General features: G+C 28.0%; 1 protein-coding gene and 1 long non-coding RNA gene across 2 annotated transcripts in view; both read right to left on the bottom strand.

Annotated features, from left to right (window-relative positions):
* Window positions 1-202: 202 nt before the first annotated feature.
* Window positions 203-26,527, bottom strand: part of LOC136985791 (probable G-protein coupled receptor B0563.6) — a 45,447-nt gene continuing 19,122 nt past the window's right edge. Inside the window, exon 2 of the mRNA XM_067283148.1 lies at window positions 203-1,802. Coding sequence (XP_067139249.1) covers window positions 710-1,792 — 1,083 coding nt within the window. The 5' untranslated portion in view covers window positions 1,793-1,802 and the 3' untranslated portion in view covers window positions 203-709. The remainder of the gene's footprint in view (window positions 1,803-26,527) is intronic.
* Window positions 20,912-22,022, bottom strand: LOC136985794 (uncharacterized). The gene is made up of 2 exons (XR_010882394.1): window positions 21,192-22,022; window positions 20,912-20,984 (listed from the first exon to the last, which is right to left on the bottom strand). It is a non-coding gene; the product is annotated as an uncharacterized lncRNA (long non-coding RNA).

Here is a 26,527-nt window from a genome sequence, read left to right as displayed (position 1 = left end):
TTAAAATTAATACATAAAATACCACATTAAAATAAAAGTAATCAAGACCAGTGAAAGTATTTAATGAATATTTCTTTAATATTCTTTGTCAATGTATATTATGCTTTGAATTAGCATAAGTTATTAACTTTATAAAGGTAATTGTTTAAAGTAATATAATAATTATTTTTCGTATTTTTATTTAGAAATGTTTCCTCTTCTGATTCTAAAATGTTTATTGTTATATTGTTGTTGATTTTTAAAAGCATTAAATCTGTTTATCAATTACACAAATGATTTAACTTTATTAAATTTCATATTTAATAATGTACAGTACAATAAATATATTTCTCTGGCATTATTGAGCAAATTTTTAACATTAATTTAAAGTCGATATACGAAAGACTAGATCTAATATATTGATAATACTGTATACTACTTATTTGATGTACTATACGTATTCTATTTAGTAGAATGTAAAATTTTCTATTTTTCGAACATACCTATTGTCTAGAAAATAACAAATATTAGTTCCATTAATCAGAGTATTTAGTTGTTCAATTAAATTAATATTTAATTTTCTATTTCATCTTATCACATATCTGATGATTATTTTATTAAATTTAAAATCTTTTTAAAAATATTATTTTTAATAAAAATGTTTTATTTTATTCTTATTAATAAAATAATAATATTTTAGTATTTATTATTGATTGTACCATTAAATATATTATACTTTAGTGCTGCTTTCAAATGAGAGTTTGTTACTAAAATTGTGTGTATTTTTTGGTACTTTTCTACATATAAAGAGCCTGAGGAATGTTCTTCTTATTTCGGAACTGCAGAGACAATAAACATAAAAATTCATGGCGTAATTAGCCAGTTCCAAAACGTTAGCCACAGCGCGAAATGTCTGAAAAGCAAAATTTCTCTCTTTCTCGTCACTATTCAATAGCGTCAAAACAGCTGCTGGTGTCATGCAAATGAAGAAAAGAATACTGACACCACCTAATAAAGCTACTAGACGTTTTTCTTCACGGAATTTCTTATTACCTTCTCTCACTTGATTAGTTCCAATGAGCGACGACCTTAAAAGGATCTTCTTCTTTTTAACAGTCTTGCGGAAAGCAATGATGATTGCGGTATTAAGGAGAGCAAGAATGACTACAGGTCCTAATCTAACAATGATTTCTTTCACATAAAGATATGCTTTAAAAGCCGGATGATTAGTAACCGTTTGATGTTCACAAGCAATGTATTCGGTATAATTCGAATTTTTTTCAGCAATTACAGTTTCTTTCTGAAAACAGATAGGTAAATATAAGAAGAAAGGTACGACATAAGCAGCGAGAATGCAATGTTTAGCGTTTTTGGTCGTATGTATCTCTTTGAAACGTGTTGGAAGACATACAGAAAAATATCTATCGACTGTGAGGGCGACTACAAGGAAGACACTGGTTGCCATAAAACCGTTAACAATGGCTATATCGAGATGAGCGTAATAAATGGCCGCTGCGTAACTCCTCGGTTGAATGCCATGAAGTCTTAGCAAAGAAGGAATTCCCACTAACAGAGATATAAGATCGGAAGTGGCTAACCATGTAAGATAAACAAACGTTACCCCTTTTAAATTGGGTCGTGTTAGCACAATTAAATTAATAATATTACCAAGTATTCCTAAAGCTATAATCACCGAACCAATAATTGCATAGCCAATTACTTTAAGTTGGTGTAATTTAATATCTGTCGAATCGGGAGAAGAATTAAATGTTTTATTGATATGAAGATTCGATGCTGCAGTACATTCACCCATAATATGTTTCCTACGGAAAAATAAAATATAAGTTAGACTATGAATCACATAATAAATAAATAAATCGATATTTTATCTGAAATAGAAAAACAATATTTAATTTTATACATTTTAAATGAATAAAAACGTAGACCCGTTATTAGATTTTATAAAATATAGGTAAAATATTACAAATAAATTATGGATTACTACTCAAATTAGATAATTCTTGAAACATGCTTATCCCATAAAATATCCAAATTGAGTTAATACTCCGTACTGTATCTTAGAGATTTTATTATCTTGGCTATATGATTAAATTTAGGTTTCTATGCCATAAAAAGGGATTTGCAACAGACATCTTTTCAGCACTCTCATTTTCTTTTCTCTGCGATCGCTCATGAATAATTCATGTACAGAAATAAACACGTTAAACTATTTCCTTATCACTAAAGAAGTTTCAAATATATTGTATTTTAAAATGTTTATGTTTAAACATCTTTTTCCCTCCGTTCAAATACGTATATCTAAATCTCTTTAATTTAACAGTAGAGTTAATTAAATCACTAAGTGACATTATAAAAGTATTATTTAATTAATATCTATTTAATAACTACGAGTAATAAAGAAAATATTTGAACGTAATATTTTCTTTATTACTTGTAGTTATTAAATAGATATTAATTAAATAATACTTTTATAATCTCACAAATTAGTGATTCAATTGTGTAAGTTACGTGAAATAATCTATCGAATATCTATTTTTAGCTTGATTTTAATTTAAAATTACAAATGATTTTGTCATTAATGATAATTTACTATAATTTTATCAAATTTTTGTAACATTATTAAAACTTTGATAATATATTACACTTTATTTCAATTAACATATTGTAAAGAAGCCATTTCTAACTTAAATTGTTAAAAACATTTCAAATATGAAATAATATTTTAAATTATTTTTAAATATTCTCATTTATTTTTGATTACTATTATTATTATTTTAATTTGCTATACGTTGATAACAGGAAACATAATCATCGAATTAAATCCATAATTTCATGCTTATTGAATTATTTTAAATATTTCGAATCATCGTTATTTTTAATATAAAGTTTCATTTGATTTAGAATTTATTTACAGATTTTCGAATCAATTCGTTACGCTTGATTTTGTCTTTTCGAAATATTTTCTGTTCAACTTTTATTTATTTCATTTTAAGACGTGATCGAAATAAACAATTTTCCATTTTAAACGTTAAAGTCGATTAGGATTCTGCTAAATAGATTTATTTTCATTTAAAAAAAAATATTAAATATATTAGAAAAAGTTTATTAATTTCAATCGAACGATTGCATTTTACGAATGCCACGAAAATCTTTACATGAATAAAAAATAAATTAATTTTTTTATTAGGAAAGTTTATCAGATTTTTCGATCCTCACTATAGATTTTTAACGACATCTATCTCTATATTTTCAGTAATTTTATTAAATAATATTTACACTTAATTTTATAATACGTATTACTTATAAATTAATGTTTTATATATATAATAATTTATAAATAAATTACTATTGAAAATTTTTTTTATTTTTTAAATATATAATATATTATTTAAAATAAATTGCTTACATTCTTGAAAGGATGTCGTCAGAGAAGTTAAAAACAGAGGTTCCTCAACGCGAACGTTTGATCAAATAGGTAATAGCTACTATGACAGGTATTTATTTCGTAATATTTTTTATAAAATATATGATGATTATAATTAATAATGGTTTCTTATATTATCATCAATTTATTAAAATAAAATTGCTTTTCTAGAGCTCGAATCTGTCACGAAATTAAAAATATTCCCGATAGATGCCGCTAATATATTAGATTTCAATATTGGTAATAATGTTTGTATGGAAACAAATGAACTCAACAGAATATAAAAAGCTCAATATATTTACTCTGAAATGTCAATAAGTGAAAGCATACCTCCACATACTGCTTTAATTTATTTAATAACGATAAATAAAAATTAATTCTATTTTATATGCCTTAAAATTAGAATAGATTGATTTCTTTTTATTCAAAAATTCAAGACAATGCACTCGAAAATTGACAATGCTAACATTGATTTATAAACAACGCATAGAGTAGACGTAATGTGAGATATTAGCTAATGGTATTATAATTTCAACGATGAATTGGGAAGATATTGAAGTTTATAAGATGGATAAGACAAGGATTATTGAAAGTGTGGTTAAGACACAATTTTGAACGACGCGCCTCGTTCAGCTGAACGAGGCGCGTCATAATAATTATTCAACAGTTGAACGACGCGCCTCAACTGTTTCTTTCTGATCGTATTTAAATGTTTTCAGAATGAAAATAACAAATTATAATTATAATGAAAGTATACTTTACGAATTAACTTATGCGTATTTATAATATCAAAAACAAAAAAAAAAAAAAAAAAAAAATTTGTAAAAATGTAAATAACCACTAAGAATTTCGATTGTTCTACAGATTTTAGCATTACAATCCTTGTAGTAACGTATCAAAGTTAGCTTACTTAAAAGTAAACAAACATTAAATCAGAAAAAGTTTTGACTGAACATATACAGAAACAGTTGAATAATCGTTAGAACAACAAAATAAAAATAAAAGAATAATAATAAAACTGCATAGGATAAAATATTTAATTATAATCTGGTAAATAATGGAGATTAGTATCATTCTTAAAACCGGTGCAAACATTGCCAACAATTTTTTTTTTAATAATAAAAGTTATAAAATAATTTTTCCATCTGAAGAATCTGGGATTTAATTTAATCCCTACTTTAAATACTTTTGAACTAGATGTTTAGTTTTATATATATATATGTGTGTGTGTATGGAAATGAAAAATTTGTAAAACCTAGATAAAAAAATTCGTAGCTCAAAAAACTTCCAGCCAAGTCTAAATTGTTTTCAGAATAAACTTATTACAAAGAAAAATAAATTTTCGTAATTTTCTTTTAGATCGTGTAATCGAAATTTTAAAATTTGCCATAATTAATAAGATTCTATCTTAAGGAAATGAAGAAATTTATCTTTGCTTAATCCTGTAAAGAGTTTAACATTTTAAAATTGTTGAGTGATCGATAGGTGAATATCATTATACTTCTAGAAGAGTAAAAGGAAATTCTTTATTTTTCAAAAAGATCATTCATATTTATCCATATTTACTGGCTAAAAATGACGTTTTTTACATAAGCATGTCAGTAAGTTAATTTTGTGTTTTACTCAAATCAGATATGACATTTATCTATTATTATTTTAATTAAAATTGTAAAGTTTTTTTAAAAAATCATTACAGTTTTAATTTACTTTTAATAACATTAACTAATTACGATAAAATTTTAATTAAAATTGCTAAAATTATTAATTTCTTACCTATACTTCAATTAAAATTCTGGGATCAATTAATATTGAAAATCGAGACTTCAATTGTTTACGATGGTTTTTATAAGAGAAATTTACTAACTATACAAAATTCGAATTATAGTTTAAAATTAAATTTATTTGTTTTTAATAATAATTTTCGATATTACATTAAATTTATACTTTAAAAATCGTTATTTAATTAAGTTAAAAACATCCTTATTTTTTCACTAAGTAATTTAATTAACATAGCTTACTTTTTGGCTATAAAATGTATGGATGTATGGCATTTTAACAATATTAGAATAAAAATGAATATTTTGAGGTTTAAAAAATACTCAAAATATTCATTTTTATTCGAAAGTAATAAATAAAGAAAAGAAAAGAATAAATGAGAATATAAAAAACCGAAGGTCATGTCTTATTCATAAGAATAAAGATTTTTGGAAGAAATATTATCCAATAAAACTTGTTACTTGTCAGAATAATTATAATCAAAAGGCGAAAAGTGAACAAAAATGGGGTAAAAATAGCTGAGAAATAGCGACCGAAGCTGTTTTGAAAATACCAAAAATGAAAATGATAGATATAAGGACATCATATATATTTTTCTCTTCTATTAAGGGAGGAAATATGACAGAGAATAGATACGAAAAAAATATTTTGCAATGTCTAGAATTACGAATATGACAGATTCACACTTGCTGGAAATTCTTAAACTGAAACATGGCTTAGATATTTATAAATTAGTTTATTATTGAACAATACAGGTATATATGCGTTTAAAACATTTTAAAAGATTAAATAAATTTAACCAATTTAAATTAACGTTTTATATTATTTATAAACTCAAAAATTTACTTTTTTATTAATTTTCTTAAATTTATTTAAACAGTAATTAAGTATATTTAATCATTAAATAAGTTTATAAAACTTGATTATTTTAAATAATATGTTAAAAAGGTTTCAAAAGCTTTGCATTAAAGAGACAGATGAAGATTTTTATGACTAAATATAGGTTAGTTCTAAACTTTCTGTTTGAATATTTTATTTAATAGTTAAAATTCAATTAAAACTTCGCATTAAAACTAATTATGGCGGCTCTACAGAGAAATTATTAAATAAATAAATAAGTTATTTTATGTTAAAATATGTTCGAAATTTATTTTAAAATATTAATTGCATATTCAATCGATTATAAAAGTGATTATTTAAGCGAGAGACTCGCGTTAATCTCTACGTCGAAATATAATAATTTATTTTGGCCCCCCTTCTTAACTTTGAGCTAACTCTTTTATCATTTATAAAGCATATCGTAACAATAAATATCATTTGCATGTTCAACGCTATAACCAAAGTACTGTACAAGTAAATCACAAACGAAACGCCTGCAGTGTATCGACCAACGCATTAAACATGTTTAAACACAAAATAAAAATACCAAAGAAAAGATTACAACGTAAATTCGTTCATAACTAGTTAATGAGAGGCATGATAATTTTAGTTCATTTATCACAACAACGGATATCATAGCAGTTAATTTTATTATAATAGGTATCGATTCTTTGTTAAGACAGTTACAATTAATTAAATATATTTTTTTATTCTTTCAACTGATTTAAAAATGCATTATTTATTTCGAAAAAATTGTAATTATTCCTTTGATTTATACATTTTATTGATTTACTCGACTCTGGAATTAATCAGATGATACGCTACCCAGTACGGTTAAACAGGAGGGTGTAGTTAAATTAATTTTTTATGTACTCTGTTTAAAATATGATTACAATATTTACTCGTTTAATTAAATTCAAAATATTTCTATTTTTCTCTTATCAATTTATTTTCATACGTAAAACATTTAATTTTATTACACTTTATCTCAACCCATTACAAACTTTGTTTAAATATTACCGTCTGCCTCAATAACCGGAGATTCGTGACAGACTAGAACAGTTAAATGAACTGTTTAACTAACAGTTTAGCCTTAAAGACAAACAGGATTTTCAATATACTTTCTTCATTATGAAGATCTACACTCCTTACTTCATTTTATTAAGTTTAATCGTATATCTACAGAAGTGGCTATGTGATTCGATCATATTAATATTAGATTGTTTATCACGTAACAGTTTATTTCGTTAAGTTATTCTGTAACACTTAACCAAAAACATTCTTAATTTTATTTATATAAAAGTTAAAAATTTTAACTTAAAACTTTCTTCTTTTTATGGTACTGTAGTAATAATTGAACCTGTGTGTGTGAAATCTTCGAATCGAAATCTTATCTTTGAAAACACTTACTACCTACATAAAGGAAGCTTTATAAAGTTCTGTTCTAAATGCGGAATCTATCTCAAAAATCTGAACTGAATATAAATTTCGTATTTACAGTCAATTTTCGTACGATACATTTAACAAACGTATATACAGTACTATCGAGTCATAGTAAAATTTTCGATTTTAAATATAAAATTACGATCGAAAATTTAATTTCTATATATTTTAATATTTGATAGATATAGAAATAAGTTTCAGGATTATTTTTTCAGAATGAAAAAGTTGACTTTTCTTATTACATTGCAATTTAAATCAAATATTTCAAAATTTTCAATCTACAATTGCGATTCGATTTCATAATGGATTCAAGCATCCGAATAAACTTTTTTCTAGCAATTTATTTCGTATAAATGCAAATTTGCAATATCACCTTTCACATATTAAATTCTTAATATATGAGCTAAAAATGAAATAAGGTCCTTTACAGGTCTTTATTTCAATTTAGGTACAAAGTCTGACATCGAGTCAAACTGCACTTTAATGGAATATTTTCTTTTTACAAGAAAATTTTCGGTGAAAGAAGAATAAATCTTTCAGAATACAAACTACAAGTACCATCATCTGTTATTGCTATCGTATGAATAGACCTATTCGAAAGAAGATTTTTAATCTTTCTATAAAAAAGAAAATAAAACTAAAAAGAAACTCTTCGTTTAAATGAGTAACTACAATGAAAGTCGTTTCACAAATCTTTCATATTTTTATAACAATAGTTTTATCGTAAAAAGTAAAAATAAAAAATGATTAAAAACATGTTACTACAAAAGCTACAATGAACTAACAAGAAGAAATATTTCTTTAATATAATTAAGAGTTATCCGGTAAACACGATGTTGTTTTTTATTACAGCAATTAAAAAAAATATTTTATAATTTATTATAAAATAAAGTTACCGAAAATCGAGTGGCTTTTAGAAATAATAAAGAAATTCATAAAGAATTAATGATTAAAATTGAAAAACTTAAAATCTGTTATACGTAAAAATATAATTTTTATTGTATTCTTTTGGAAATCATTACATAAATAAACACACCTTTTGATACATACTTTACAGTGTTATTATATTTTTTATGCATCGACTACAAAATCGGCCATCTTCAAATTCTCATTAAATGTTATCATTACTCTCGATTTACTAATATTTTACATTTAAAAATTAAAATGATTAAAATTTATTATTTTCATAAACTTAATTCGGATAAGTAACAAAATTGTATTTAAAAAGCTAATTAATTTAATGAAAAGTTTTTAAAATACTTTATAGATATAGTTATTACTTATATATGCAGAAAAATCCAAAGATAAACATGGAAATCATATATTTTGCATTTAAAAATATATCCGAATCGTCAGAGTGAACTGCAATGCAGAAGGTGGAAAAAGAGGGAAAAAAAGTATTTTACTGTCTAGAAAACAGGATCAAATGGTTATTTCGTATAAAATATATTTTAAAAGTAAAATTTAAAACTTACAAATTTCTTATTTGCTATTAAACCCGCAGGATGTAAATTTGGAAATGTTATTTCTCAACTCCTACATATTTTTTATATTATTATTATAATTAAAATGAATCCCCAGAATATTTAGAATTGACGAAATTAAACAAATATTTTAATGCGGATTATTCATAATAAATAATTGGAAAAATAAAAATAAATGATATAAAGTAACTTATCTACTTTTTTTAAGTGTTTTATGTATGAATTTTTACTAAATAGTTTGTTTAGTTGTATTTAGTGTATTGTCCTCTTAATCAGAGGATTTCCTAAATGATGGTGGACAAATTATTTTAAGCGATAAGACAAACTACAAAACTTTCTATCCAGATATCCTTTACATATCGGAAAGAACCACCTATAGAAACTACGTTTAATTATTCTTTTTAAATATTCCAAGCATAAATTTTCATTCAGTAATTGTTGATGTACACAATGATACCAAGAATTATTAAATGAAAATTTATTTATAATTGTTAACTAAAAATTCAGGGTAGGACCACCATATAGGAGAATTAGGTGGCCGCTTAGGGCGCAAATCTGTAAGCAGCACCATGAATTAGAATTGTATTTTACGACAAAATTTAGGAATTAGTGGTATATAATAATTACAAAATGAACATATTTGAATAACAATCTCTCTCATTGCAGTGGTTTTAGATGTAAGATTTATATTGAGCCTAACAAATCCAATACAATCTCACAAAATCAATACAGTCTCACACACATCAAAACAGAAATTATCTTTGGGAAAAGTAAATGTGTAAGTAAAATTTAGTAATATTATTCAACAGAATAATCTATAGGAGAGCGGAAGTTAAATACAAACTTTTTCTTGTAGCATCTATTCTTTTAAATATCTCTTACAAATTAGAACAATTTAGTTGAAGTTAATTAAAATACTAAATTACTTTAATTAAATTTACAATTCTAAATTTTAAAAAAAAACCTTTCATTTAATTATAAATTTAATTTATAATGTCTGCATTACGGTTTAAAATCTGGATACTTTCAGGTGTTAAGTAAGAGATAGTAACACGATGTTCCGCATGTTCAGAAACAATTTACTTAATCGATTTTTATTGATTTACGAGTCACACGTTGCCTCAAGGAAGAAATTTTAAATCTTCTAATAATTATCAATTAATTAATATTTAACACTACGTTACATTGAATTTTAATATGTTTTGGCTCACACTTTGTAAAATTTTGTATAACAATGCTTAATTGATCACATACTCTGTTCCTAAATTTATTTAAAAGTTTTTTGTTACACAGTCTGATGGAGAATATTGATTGAGGATATATTTGCTAATATTATTAAATCGTTTTTCGTTGTTTAAGTTTAGTTTTAAACGAAGAGGAATTTTAAATTATTATTATAGAAAAAATAGAGAGTAGTCCTTGTTTATAGTTGGTAATATATTCAATGTTAATATTCATTAAAAGATAAAAATTCTAAAATACTTTCAAAAAAATTATTTAGTTTTCTTATTTAGTATATAAATTCTTTTATATTTTATTCTCTATTACATATAGACCATTTAAGAAACTTAAAAACTTCTATTTTTCAAATCTTTCAGATAAGATTAAAACATGAATAAATTAATCATTTAACTTTAAGAAAAGTTCAAGCAATCAGTAAATATTGTATGTAAGATGACTAAATAAAAAATACAATTTTTTATAAGAATTTTTAAATATCTTTTTAATTAATAAAATATAATAAAAATAGTAAATAAATGATTTGTAATTAAACATTTCATCTTAAATTAAATTGCGTTTAACGAATACAAACCATCGTTCGCTTGAACAATTTTATTTATTATAAATAACAAAACAATTTTAACATTTCACGTTATTGATGAAAACCACAATTTTTATTTTTATCTGAATTCAGAAACGACTTTTTTCAAGTTTTATGAGATATATAGGAACATACTTCCGACTGCAAGCTGTTATCATCTATTTATTTTCAGCTAGAAAAATATTTTTCTATCCTTTTAATTATCAAGAAAAGCGGAAGAGAGAATTGTTAAGTGAAATAATTATATCTATAATTAAAAATTATCTAGAAGCATAATATTTGATTACAAGATATGATTTTTAAATACTGGAATAAAAAGATAAAAGTTTTCCTTAATTAAAAGTTAATATAAAGTAATTTTTTAAAATAATTTAGCGTACTTTTATTTTAAAATTTATATAGATATGTATCATATTTTGAAAATTCAATTAATACAAGTAATTATATTGTAAAATTCATTAAAATAGTTTATCTAATATGTAAATTGATTCAAATTTATTCTAATTTTTAGAATCTCATTTTATAGTATAATCTTTCTTATGATACTAATCAGAAGTACTGATACAATGATTTATATTTGTAACATAATACACAAAATGTAAAATGAATTTTGATTGACTATCGAATTTTCTTATCCGATTTCAGAGCATCATTACATTAAAGATTTTTGGGATTAATAAATGATCACATGAAACGATTCTCATAGCATATTAAAAAATTCACGTATTTATCTGTAACACAATGGCATTTCTTTTCCAATATCTCTGAAATACCAACGTTTATTTGAACAAATAACTTGTAGTACCATTTGATAAAGTGTTCAAGAGGGCTAATGAAATCTCAAATGTCTCATATAATTTTGTCAGGATTTAAAATATTCTGGAAATTATATTAAACAGCTATACTGACTTTATTTATTTATTTATTTAGCATTCTGCTACAGTACTGATTTTATATATTACATAATTGACATTACACAAGGATTTTCAAACAACTAATTTCATTGGAGAGTCCGGAATTATCATTAGTTTTTATAACACAAATCAGAAACGAATAATTATGTTGTATAAATCGACAACCTAAATTTCTTATAAGAGTATAAAAGACCATAAAATTTAAATTTGGTCTTATGATAAAAGCCTTAATTTTGAGCGCAAATGAAAACTTGTAAATGCTAATAACGAATATGATCTGCATTAAGTCAGACTCGAATGGAGATATGATATGTGATCACCCCTTATCTCTCCACCCTCTCGATCTTTAAACACCAAAATTTAATAGAAACTCAAACTACCATGCCTAATTTAGTTTCTTTATAATTATCCCATCCTGAGATATTAAGCGAAATACACGCCAAAACACACCATAAGCATACATACATATACAGGGAATTTTACTCTTTTTGGGGGTTCAGGAGGTGTCAAAACATAGAGATTTGCAAAGAACCCGGAGGGTCAAATTTGACACAATTACAATACTTTCCGACTGTTATGTATACATAACAACGGGGAAAGTAAAAATAAATATAAACAATTCGGATGTAGTGAATAAAATCGCTTTGATTATATTAAATTTCATTAAAATGAAAATATTAAGAGTCTAGTTATGTAAGAAAATTTAAAAATAATTTCATTATTAAAATTTATAATTATAATTTTGTTATTTGTATAGGCTAATTAAAAGCCTTTTGTCGGTCGCTTTCAATAATTGAAAATGCTTCAGATATTGTAAGATTTAACAATTTTCAATTATAATTGCATTAAGTTCAAATTAGAATTACATTAGAATGAATTAATTTATAATTTAGAGAACTTTCAATTATTGAGATTAAGTTTCGAGATAAGACGTTGTCAATTAAAGTTATAATAAATATATTTTCTTTAAATGTTTAATGTTTTAATGAATTCACATATACTGATTATAAATTTTTTTAAAACACAATTATACTAATTAATTAATAGCATTGCTTAATTTAATTTTATGATATGTCGTATTTAGCGGAAGGCTACAAATTGTCTTCATTTCACTTTCGTGCTTTCGAATTATATTCGATTGACCGAAGATGTTGATTGTTTAAAATATCTTCAATATATATTGTATATTTCTTCATTGCTATAAGATTTATTTTCCTGTATTCTTTATAATATTGAAACTAAAATATCATTAAGATTCTTTGGTTAATGTTACCTATGGTTCCAAAATGGCGGCTCGTCTCTGATTCAAGGGAACAGAAGAAAGAAAACAGTGGGGACGCAGGTTCTAACTTAGCCTAACCTATTCTATTACTATTAAATTACCATAATTATTACCAACCAAATTATTCGAATAGGTTAGATTAGGTTAGAACGTGCGTCCCCACTGTTTTTTTTTCTTCTGTTCCCTTGAATCAGAGACGAGCTGCCATTTTGGAACCATAGGTAACATTAACCGATTCTTTATTGGACAACTTATTAGTTGTCTCTGTCTAGAAAACATGATTAAATAATTAAAAGTATACATCAGTTTATATGAAATAAAATAAAATTTAAAAATTTTAGAAAATTTATAATTTAAAGAGGAAAACTCTTTTGAGCACTGAACACAAGACCGTGTTATTTATCAAACACCTGGCTTTTTCCACCTTTATTAGTTGAGACGAGGTCTTATTTTCACTCGTTTCGGGCATTTTGCCCCTCTTCAGTCAACTAATAGAAAATAATATATACGGTATTCTAAATAATACAATATACACCAATAAATTGTATAGAAAGATAATTTCTATACAATTTATTGGTGTATATTATATTATACCGTAGAATACCGTATATATTATTTTCTATTAGTTGACTGAAGAGGGGCAAAATGCCCGAAACGAGTGAAATAAGACCTCGTCTCAACTAATAAAGGTGGAAAAAGCCAGGTGTTTGATAAATAACACGGTCTTGTGTTCAGTGCTCAATATACAGTAAAAACACGGTTTTAAGAACATTTAAAGGAAAACTCTTATTGGAATTTAAATATCTTTAACTAATTTTAGATCTACATTAATCTACTTATGCTAATATTTATATTATTGTAATGCTTATTTTATTATTGATAATACAATTTTCAATTTTCAGCTACTATTGATTATCATTATATTAAAATCGCTTATGATCAAAATCAACAAAATTTATCTTTCTGTCTATATATTTAATATCTGTAATTTACAAACATGGATAAAAGATAATTTAAATATTTTATACTATAAAACACGTTATAAGTAATATTTTCCTTTGCCATATTTCGCAGTTTATTAATTAATAGAATGAAGATTTTACTCCATTTCTATTAAAAAATACTTTATTAAACTATTGGTAGAAATTAAATTAACATAAAATAGTAAAAGACTTACTTTTAATTTTATATATTTTTACTTTTAAATGCCATTTGTAATCTTCACTGCTAAAAGCAAAAGTAAACGATATTCAACTATAACTTTTAAAATTTAATATCAGCCTTATTTATTAAACATTACTCATAAAATATGCTTAAAATTTAATATACTTATATTTATTATTATATTATCATGCTTTATTCTATTCTTTAAAATTTATTCTCCCTTAATGAATATTTCACTAATCTCATTAATATAGACATATAGTATATACATTTATTCATAACAACTACAAATTCATATTAAAATCTGAAGATGAGAAAAATGTAATTTTATAATAAATGAATTACAAGATATTCCATTTATTCATTGTATATTAATGATATATTCTTTAGTTTCTCTTATTTTTTTTATAATAAAATTAACATTTAACATCTTTTTTAAACGAGAATATTCAAACATTAGAAACATTTATTTTATCCTTTAACTAGCTGACCCGCCACGCGTTGTTGTGGCTCAAAATGTATCTATTATAAATGTATAACACTTCCCCCGTGGGGGGAATTTCAAAAAATCCCTTCTTAGTGTACATTCTCTTGACGTACCCTATTAAAACGCAATCAAAAACGCATCTAGAATAGTATAATAAAAGCCGAGTTCTTCACAGTAAGCCTTAATCCCGTCACTTTTCCCGCTGAGGAATATCGAAAAATCCCTTTTTAGTGTATATTCTGTTGACGACCAAATTAAAAACGCAAAAAACCGCATGTAAAATAGTATAATAGAAGCCGAGTTCTTCACGGTAAGCCTTAATCCCGTCCAACTCCCCCCAGTATGGAGAATTTCGACATGTATATTATATAGAAACACGTGCGTATTCGAATGCAACGTTGTGTCAAAATTCCAAAGGAATCGATAGGAACAAACGAACGTTATATTTATGTATATAGATAGATAGAAAATGATCTGCTTCAGTCCATTCTCACAGAAAAGCAGAATGCCTCACAGAAAAGCAAACTTAGGTCGTCGGAAGGTAGCGCCATCTGTTGGACATAAAAGCCTTAATCTATATATAAATATATTTTTGAACGGGTGGAAATGGAGTAGGGGTATGAAAAATAGATAGTAGCCGATTCTCAGACCTACTGAATATGCATATAAAATTTGGTAAAAATCGGTAAAGCCGTTTCGGAGGAGTACGGTAACAAAAATTGTAACAGGAGAATTATATATATAAGACTAGCTGACCCGGCCACGCGTTGTTGTGGCTCAAAATGTATCTATTATAAATGTATAACACTTCCCCCGTGGGGAGAATTTCAAAAAATCCCTTCTTAGTGTACATTCTCTTGACGTACCCTATTAAAACGCAATCAAAAACGCATCTAAAATAGTATAATAAAAGCCGAGTTCTTCACAGTAAGCCTTAATCCCGTCATTTTTCCCGCTGGGGAATATCGAAAAATCCCTTTTTAGTGTATATTCTGTTGACGTAACCTATTAAAACGCAATTAAAAACGCAAAAAACCGCATGTAAAATAGTATAATAGAAGCCGAGTTCTTCACGGTAAGCCTTAATCCCGTCATTTTTCCCGCTGGGGAATATCGAAAAATCCCTTTTTAGTGTATATTCTGTTGACGTAACCTATTAAAACGCAATTAAAAACGCAAAAAACCGCATGTAAAATAGTATAATAGAAGCCGAGTTCTTCACGGTAAGCCTTAATCCCGTCATTTTTCCCGCTGGGGAATATCGAAAAATCCCTTTTTAGTGTATATTCTGTTGACGTAACCTATTAAAACGCAATTAAAAACGCAAAAAACCGCATGTAAAATAGTATAATAGAAGCCGAGTTCTTCACGGTAAGCCTTAATCCCGTCCATCTCCCCCCACTGGGGGGATTTCGACATGTATATTATATAAAAACACGTGCGTATTCGAATGCAACGTTGTGTCAAAATTTCAAAGGAATCGGTAGGAACAAACGAACGTTATATTTTATTTATATAGATAGATAGAAAATGATCTGCTTCAGTCCATTCTCACAGAAAAGCAGAATGCCTCACAGAAAAGCAAACTTAGGTCGTCGGAAGTTAGCGCCATCTGTTGGACATAAAAGCCTTAATCCATATATAAATATATTTTTGAAAGGGGGAAATGGTGTAGGGGTATGAAAAATAGATAGTAGCCGATTCTCAGACCTACTGAATATGCATATAAAATTTGGTAAAAATCGGTAAAGCCGTTTCGGAGGAGTACGGTAACTAACATTGTGACACGAGAATTTTATATATAAGATTACAAATCATTAAGAATGAATTTTTGAAATAAATTTCGAATGTGGATAACTTTGATGTAACTTGTATTCGTATGTATTTAATTTAATTTATATTAATCAGTTCTTGTTTGTACAGCGAGTATTGCAATATAAGGTAAAGCGTATACTCAAACATAATCAATGGAATTTAATTCAGTACACACTCAAGCAACAACATAAAACGAGATAGATTTGAATGGATTTTAAAACTGTAAATAAAGTAATTAACGAAACGTACTTTCCTAACTTTAATCCTGGAACAAAAATTGTTGTTTATTAATTTCATTAATGTAGCCTAAGGCAAGGCGTTTCTTTCAGAAAATTGCTTCCTACTCTTTAATTATTTAATCATATATGAAATCGCGATGATAAAATTTTTAATTATGGACTATAAAATTCAATTTCTTGACTTATATTGTGCAATAGCGTTAATAAATAAGTTTGTATTTTAAAATTAAATTTAAAATTTAAAATTGATAATAATTTATGATTTCATTTCATCGTGAAAATTGATTGTTAGCGTTTTTCTAGACTATACTACTGAATTGCTAACAACTTCATTAAGAAATTAGCTCACTGGAGTTTGTCATCTAATCATACATCTACCTGAATTTAATTTATAAAATTAATTTACTTAGAAATGTTGCATTATAAATTTACGTAAAGTAAATTTTTTACGTAATATAGTTTTATATGAAAACATTAAAATGCTGATAGGTTTTACACAAAAAATCAAAATTTAAAATATTATTGTAAACTATTTACCTTTCTTATTGTTCCAAAAACACACACACAAATATTTTTTCGTAAGAATTAAAATTTTAACAGTGTTTTATTTAAAAATTTAATCGAATTCTACGAAGATCATTTTTGTAGATTTATTCATCGTTCACTTTAATAATCAGAAAGATGCCAAAATATACTTTAATTGTATGTGAGGATCTATAATGTACAGTAAAAGATATCTATAAATCACTTTTTTATATTATTATATAAGTATTTTAATTAACTAGAGTGAAACTAATCTAACAATGTTTCAATATTTCAAATACTGTAAACAAAATTTAATTTTATTAAATTTAGTATACGGATACATTAAAAAATTATAATTGAAATGATTTATATTAATTTAATAAAATAAAACGTTTTAAAATATTTTTATACATTTATCTATTATTTATTATTTAACTAAAGAATGTGGACATTTTTCTGCCTTTCGTAACCTTTTAAATTATTTATTTAAAGTTTATTATATTATAAAGAAAAAAAGAACTGTTTTTATGATATAGAAAGAAAGATTAGTCAGATAATATTTGTAATTTTAAAACAAGAATTTTTAAATTTCGAACTCAAAATCATATTCATTAATCCATTAGGTACAAAAAAGTTATTTTTTATTAAGGTAAAAGTATCAATAATATGATTATTAAAACTAAAAGTTAACAATTATACGGTTTTATTTTAAAATAATATTTTATGTAAATAAAATATTGATTTTTCTGTCAAAAAATCGAATCTTTCATGCATGCAACATGCTTTACAGTGCAATGTATCATTGTATAAAATAAACTTATATTGAAGGTGAGTTTTAACTTTTAAAGAATGAAAGTTTTATAATTAAAATGTTATAAAGTATAAAAATATCAATATTAAAATCATAAATAATTCTGCTGTAGAACTGAAGTAATTTTCAATCCTACAAAAGTATACTAGTATTTTTTTTTACAATATAAATTAATGTTTTCCATAATAATTACAATTTCTTTAGTAAATCAATTTTCACGTAGGCAATAATAATAATAATAACTAGAAACACACAAATAATATTAGACAACAATTAGGCAGGCTGACATAATACACTAAAACAACATAAAACCAAACTTAATGAAAAAGTTTATGAAAATCGAAACACATACACAACACGAACAATGAAATACGTACGTACGTACGTATTGCATTGTTCGTGTTGTGTGTGTTTTGTGTATGTGTGTATGTTATGTATGTGTATGTGTATGTGTGTTGTGTATGTGTATTTAAAACACGAACAATGCAATACGTACGTACGTACGTATTTCATTGTTCGTGTTTTAAAAACTTGCAGCTAAGTCGCAAAGACAAACGTTACAAAGCCTTATGCTAAGAAAGCAACAAAAATAAATTATCAACAAACAATAAAGCTTTTTATTACAGACAACTAAATATAAAACCTCCTGCACAATCACAGTAATAAGGCACACCAACAGAAAACAACTCAAAAACTATTAGTCTGTCTTCTCTTTGGTCCAATCCACAATCCACAAGACATACCAAAATTTCTTACACAGGGCATCATATCAATGAAACTCAAAAATAACAATAGAGATCCTTCGTAATATAGGCCCACAATCACTGAATTTTTACTCTCTACTCTCTAAAATTTTTTACTCTCTAAATACTCGTTTTATGCTTTACAAACAAAATATACCATGACAGAACCACATAGCATTGTCATAGAACAACAAAAAGGCTGCCGTAGAAGCCACATGATATGCAAAGAATAGTTACTTATAGATTCAGTTATTCTATGACAAGCATACTAATAACACAGAGAAGCCTCCTTCATTTAGCGTACATAGATTACAGGAAAGCATTCGACAGCATGCCGCTTCGTGGTTATTGCAAACACTACATCTTTACAAAACACAACACTCATTACATTTTTAGAAAACACAATGCAACATTGGAGATGAGCAATACATCTGTCTTCACGACACATACAGTACATCAAAACAAACCAACTATACAAAAGGCAAGGCAAGGCAAGGCATTATCCAGGGACTGATTGGTTTTTTTAAACTTTTTATTACTCATTAAATCCACTTTTGGTTTTTTCTGGCGGAAAACTCACTATGCATATTTATATCAAAACGACAATATATGTTATCTCATCTTATGTACAGTACATAGACGATATAAAACTCTACGCATCTAAATAATCACAGCTAAATCATCTATTAGAAGTTACACATACTTATTCCGCTGATATTCAAATGGACTTTGGCCTAGACAAATCCATCACATATAAAAGAGAAATCCTGAAGAAAAATGATTTAGTATTTGAAAATGGTGATATCATTGACCCTATGGGTGAAGGCGAACTCTACAAAAACTTAGCATTCCAACAGACTAAATTCACAGAACACACAGAAATAAAACAAAGATTAACAAAAGAATACAATAGATTAAACTTGATATTAGCAATACAGCTGAATGCAACCACACATTTAAAGCAATCGCACCTATGTTATCCTACTACTGACATAATCATTTAGAGTTATAAATTAGATATATATAGAACTAGAACAACTTCAAAGGAAAAACACTGACAACATGAAATAACGTGACTTCCGGTGTAAACCAGAAGTTTCTATATAATTAATCGGGTCCTGCTGCCCCTAAGTTCTCCAAATTTAGTCTCGACTTTTATCTATATAACTCCGTTCTCCACTGACTCTTCCTCTAAAGAAGGAGGTTTTACAGAACTTACACTACAAACAAATACAGACACTGCGAGAGTTTATGTAAAAAAAAAACAAGCATCAAAATTACACAAAACAATAACTCTTGATGATAAAAACAGTACACCATTAAACTTACGCAACATTGACTTGGATCTAACATACTACACAAGAGATAGAAATCATCAAACCGTTTTGGACTAGGAACGAGCTCCATGATAGATATCCTAACGATTTCAGTCAGGATCATGTTGACAGAATGGCGTAAAATTTATGACTAACTCATAATGCGTCATAAGAAAAACAAAATGTTTCATGATTGCCACATAATACCAGGTCATAAATACGAGAAACCACAAGAAGCATATTTCAAAAGAACATTTACAGACGATACTTGTAAGAAGTGTGACATTATGCACGAAAGTACACAACATAACACATCCGGTTGCAAGCTTTTAACACAAACTGACTACTTACATCGGCATTACCAAAAGAAATATTAATATAACACATCAAAAGCTTGTACACACACAAATAATTACACACCCAGGAACCATACCGCATACACCTCAGATATTCATAGAAAACAACAAACACATAATATATTATGACTGTGTAATATTACAAATTTTAATAATACAACAATTAAACTAAAAAGTAATGCGATCACAAGCACAGCTGACTTCAACGTCCGTTACACACATGTCCAGTCTAAAAAGTGGTGACCTTTTTCTCCTCTCTCCCCTGTCCAAGCTCTTCCTTCCCCTTCGTGACCCCTCAGTTCTCCGAATTCTCGACCATCGTAGATGTAGAACTAATGGGGAGGGGTGCTAACGAATAGCAGATTTTAAACTCTGCTTACAATTGGGTCAAAATCACATAAAAAACAATTAATCACAATAGACTAGATCCGCTGCCATCGTGCACAGAAATAGCAACTGTACACACCCGGTCCACAAAAAAGGCTTTAAACTTGCAAATTACTGCTCTATCATGCAAGCGGAACACTTTTTAAACTCACTTCACTTTGTAAAACTCTTTATTTAAAAACCCCAGTACCGCTAGGCATCACTGGGGTGGAAAACAGAAAGTATTACACTAGTTACATTGATGTCTTATCAACGATGATAAAGAAGTAATTATGTACAGATATACATCAGTGGGGAAGCCACAGTTGAGTGCACTGCATAAACAACTTAAACGCAAGCGGAACAGTACGCCATTTACAAAGCATTGGTCTATATTAACAATTCCAATCAGCTTCGCGGAAAGCAGATCTGCATCTGTTCTGACAGGTAGGCCGCTCTCTGGAGCATAAGCAACAAAGTCCAGCGTAACCTCTCCACCAACTCATCATAGATGAACTCAACAAAAACAAAAGCAACCTCATTTACTTTTCCTGAAACCGCGCCCATCAAGGTGTTATAAGAAATGAGGAAGCAGATGTGCTGGCAAAGGAGGCAGCCACTTCTCCTGCCACACCAAGCTTCAATGACATCCCAACCGTGGCTATCAAGGATCTTATAAGAAAAACGCTCATCCACATGTGGCAGAGGGAATGGGAAGAAGCGGACACTGGCAGGACTACCTTCGAGTTCTGCCTAACATTTCCACCCGTCTCTCTCTCAACCACATATATAGCAACTACTTCACCAGCCAATCCCTACTGGCCATGGTAACTTTCGCCAGTACCTCAATAGATTCCACCACAGCGATACCCCCTTCTGCTAGTGTGACAGCGGCGCTATAGAAGATCCTTTGCACTTTATCTTTGAGTGCAACCTCTACGACGCACAGAGGACTCAACTTATCCACAAGGCCCACATTGAAGGATGCAACTGGCCCTGCATATCCGATCTTTTCATCAACAACAGTGCCACTTACAACGGACTTACCGAATTTATTCGGGAAACCGGCGCTTTGGATCCAGACTTAGCCGACCGAAATCAAGCAAGGGAATCTTGACAGGACAGGTGACCTCTATACTAGGATCTTCAGCAAAACCGGCGAAGTCAGCATCAAACACTAATCAATGTAATCATCCCTTTTGTCTCTGCCCCTTTGTGGCTTTCAAATGAACTTTGTTTTCGTGATTGGAACGGGTGCTCATTGTTGTTTTCGTCTGCAATGCGGCTCATCAGTCGTAAATTATCTGATTTTATATCAAGCCATACTTACGTTTGTACACCGATAGCATTCAACAACTACTTCTATTGTGTAATCGTTATTTGTTTGTATTCGGTAACCCCGCCAATTTATTGTAATCAAATTGTGACAGGCAGTCACCTTCTGTAAAGGTAAAACAAACAATTCCTTCGCGGTACACTACCTGTTTAATGTCCAGCTCTATAAAACTGCTGCGATTCAATGTTATATTGTAATCGACGCCGTTCCGTGGAATTGGATAGCCAGTAATGGCACCGAACGGAAACCATGCACCCTGCTGGGTAATGTAGCGCGCTATCTGAAGTTCCACTCCATTGCCCATTGTAACCTTACTTCCAAGCACCTTTTTGTAACTAGTCATCACATTCAACTCTGTATTTGTTCTGTAACCACAAAGCTTTTCGTACATACGTAACGCGTCATAACTATTTATACACTTTCTCTTTCTGTAACCTGTATATGCATTATTCTATTTATTCTACTGTGTATATGCATTATTCTATTTATTCTACTGTGTATATGCATTATTCTATTTATTCTACTACTACTATTTATATGCATTCTATTTATACTACTGTGACGCTCGCGCTGACGGTCTCTCCCATCTTCGCCATCTTTCCTACCACACTTTCACCCCACTATGTCCATTCCCACCTCTTATTCTCCTTTTTCACTCCAGGCGATACCTCTGAGTAGTCCTGATCTTCCGCCCCTTTCGTTATAAAACATAAAAAATAGACTAGATCATTGACAAACAAAACAAAACCATATACATCACAGACATAGCTATACTAAACAACCACAACATACAAAATACATACACTAAAAAGATTAATAAATACTCAGAATTCGCTCACGAAATAAAGCGTCTATAGAGAATAGATGGTGCAGTACGTACTGTGTCAGTAGTTATTTCTTGCACAGGGCATCATACCACACATTACACCAAAAGTTTCGAAACATGACTTCACAATAGCACATCGCTCTACAAAAGGCTGCCATGCTAAACACATTTCACATAGAAATTTCTTAAATATAGATACATACACAAACAGCAAGCAAACAAAACATTTGATCTTTTTTTTTTTTTTTTTTTTAACTCTTTCCGCCCTGTGGGCACTAAGAGGGCCTCTTTTAGTAAGCCCATTATGGGTTCGGCCAGGCCCACAATGGGGCGACCGGGTGGTGAGGGACGGGGCCCGACATATCCGAACGGACCACCCCCCGAAAAATTCCTGGGGATTATTCGACCCGTTCGAATTCGATCCTGGGTCCCCCAGAGCGGTAGACTGCCACCTTGACCGCTCGGCCATCCGGCCGCAACATTTGATCTTTGTAGCTATGAGTTTGGTCCGGCATATAACAAAGCACCGGTATATATATGTGTATAAGATACATTCTAACAACATCACATAATAATACTTGTATATTTTTAAATTAATAGTTAAGAAGTTAGATATTCAAATAAAATGTAATCTTAATGCATAATAATTATTATATAATTTGTTTTTTTTATTCTTTTCTTGAATAAAATTTAGTTATGCTATTTTCAATTACAACATCAGATCGTAGGAATGGAATACAAAAAAGATTGGATCATGTTCCATTCTAATAAGTTATAATAATGATTGATAGATATTTTCAACATGCAAACAGTTATCAGTTTTTGTTGGTCCTACGTGGGCTGCAGTTATTCTTTAATACAGCAAGACATGGAATAAATCATCTTTTGGCATTAAGTAAAAGATTCTCTTCAGATCATTTACTGTAGTTGGTTGCAGTGTTACGAATTGTTTTTTCGCAACATTCCACGAGTTCTTAATTGGATTAAGATAGAAGATTTAATCGGTCAAGGGAACGTTGTGTTGATGTTTTATGAAAAGAACGATTTGTGCTTTTCGTAAAATGATTTGGCACTAAATGACCTTGGAAACAAATTCATCTACTCCGAAAATGTTTTCAGCTGATGAGAGCATGAAGTATTTCTAATTATTCTGATACATATCACCGTTAATGTTTGGAGTTATTTTCTACCGATACCATTGGTAGAAAACAACTCCAAACAGTCACGCTTATTGAAAACTGAACAGTAGTCTTCAAGCAATATGGATTGTAAGTTTCATGCTTTCGACGTAATGCTGAAAGCATACTTTTGACACTACAGAAATGTGACTTGTCTGAAAATAACACTTTTGATTAGTCATATGTTGTCAACGATTGATTTGTGCTAACTGCAACCACTGTAGATTCTATTTTTTCAGTGAGGCAAATTAAGGTTTAGCCTTAGGAAGTTGTGATCGAAAATCCATTGAACACAACCTTTGCAAAGTAGTTATTTGACTTGGACGCTGCTGTTACATATTTATTCAACAATACTTAAAAAGTTGGCCAACAGATTCAAAAAATGAGTTGTTGTGAGATGTTTTAATCCTTGTTCTTGTCTTTTTGATGCAATTTTATTTTGACCACAATTCTTTCTTTCAAAGAACCATTTTTATTGAAAGTTTTGCTGTATACATATATAAAACAGTTGACTGGAGAGGGTCAACTTTTTTCTGCAATTTTTCATTGTGAATGGTCATCACTGTGAAGAGCAATTATGAAGTTCTTGGCATAACTTGAGAGATTTTTTCTCCCATCCGTTTTTATATGATATGATTTTATAGAAAATTTCAGCAACCTTACAAAATCTATAAAGCTGTTTAAATATCCACATACTCGTAACAGCAATGTTATATATCTGTAATTTTCATCACACCATTATTTTGACTCGGTTGATAAATTCGAGTAGGCATTTCATTTTTGCCTACTTATTGAACAGTAACGAAAGCCGAAAAATTTGAACGTATTTTTATATGCATGAAATAATTAATGGTTAAGCATCAATTACATTTCTATTTTTTATTTCTGGTTTTTTAAAAATATTCCAATGAATTTTTTTATCACAAAAAATTCAATTGCACAGAATGCAACTCATTTTTCTTTTATTCTAGTTTTTTATCTGCTGTTATATACTTGATTAGTTTGTTTTAATATTTTGAAACGTATTATATATCAAAACAAAAGAATTATCCATTCAATAGCAAAACAAGTAACTTTCCATGACAATAAAAATGAATATACTTGAAAAAATTATGTTAAATTTAAAACTTTAGTATATATATTTTTTATACAATCCTAATAAAGAAATAAGTTAGGCAAAATAAATTTTTATAAATATTATAATTACTATAGCATTTTAGCTGAATTTCTTTTATACTTTGCAATAGTATAGTACATTGTATATAACTATACAGGGTGGGCCAGCGAAAACGAAACGGCAGAGTGTTCGTGTTCGTCCAAGCAAATCGCTCGGACAGGTCGATTTTATTCTCGATGGGACATCTTTTGCAATAATGTTTTTGCGATTCTGAATACAACAGACAACAAAAAAATTTAAAAACTCATTTATTTTGTATTAACTAAACCAACATTTATTTCGGAAAAAAATGTTTGTTTAGTTAATATTCAGATTCGCAAAAACTTTATTGCATAAGATGTCCCCTCGAGAATAAAATCGACCTGTCCGAGCGATTTGCTTGGACGAACACGAACACTCTGCCGTTTCGTTTTCGCTGGCCCACCCTGTATATATTATATATTAATGTGATTATACAACAGCATAAATGATGTTCATAACGTCCTGAACTGTTTTTAAACGTGTATGTCTATGCAAATGACATGGGATATTTAATTCGTATTCATTTCATTAATACACAAACTGATTAGTTTGTGTTTTAATGAAATTTGTATATTTTCTGTTTTTGCTCTCACATATTGATTATTGGTATTGTTGGATAACCTATAAATTCACACGAAATTAGAGACGACAAGTATGACAGCTCGAATATCATTTGTCGGTGTTAGCAGTCACTAAAAGAACACATTTAAAGTTGAGTGGTTAAATAATATAGAGGTCTACAAATATTAGCCTACTAGTAATGTATTGTAATGTGTAGCCTACTAATGTAAATGTATCAAATAAAACATAACGTATTTCGCTATTATAGGAAATTTTTCCATAATAAAATTTTTAAAACTGTCCAGGAATTATATTATTATGAGCACTTGTATAATATTTCAATTTCCGTATTCAATATGATATATTCTTAAAATGAAATTATTTTAAGAATAATAAATCACTGAATTCTTTCATAAAAGATTCGGAATAAAATATTTCATTAAATTAAAAAAAAAAAAAAAAACACATGCTTTTTCTTGATTTTTATAAATTCTACTTCAAATATACTGTAAATGAAATAAAATATAGAAATATTTAAAATATGAAGTAATCCTAATTCATTTTATAGAAGGAATCTGAAAC

This window comes from Centruroides vittatus, unplaced genomic scaffold, assembly GCF_030686945.1.
Source record: "Centruroides vittatus isolate TY-2023 unplaced genomic scaffold, ASM3068694v2 contig_979, whole genome shotgun sequence".
In the NCBI taxonomy this organism is placed as follows: Eukaryota; Metazoa; Arthropoda; class Arachnida; order Scorpiones; family Buthidae; genus Centruroides; species Centruroides vittatus.
Note: the sequence above shows the minus strand (reverse complement) of the source record. Positions and strands in the feature narration are given on the sequence as shown.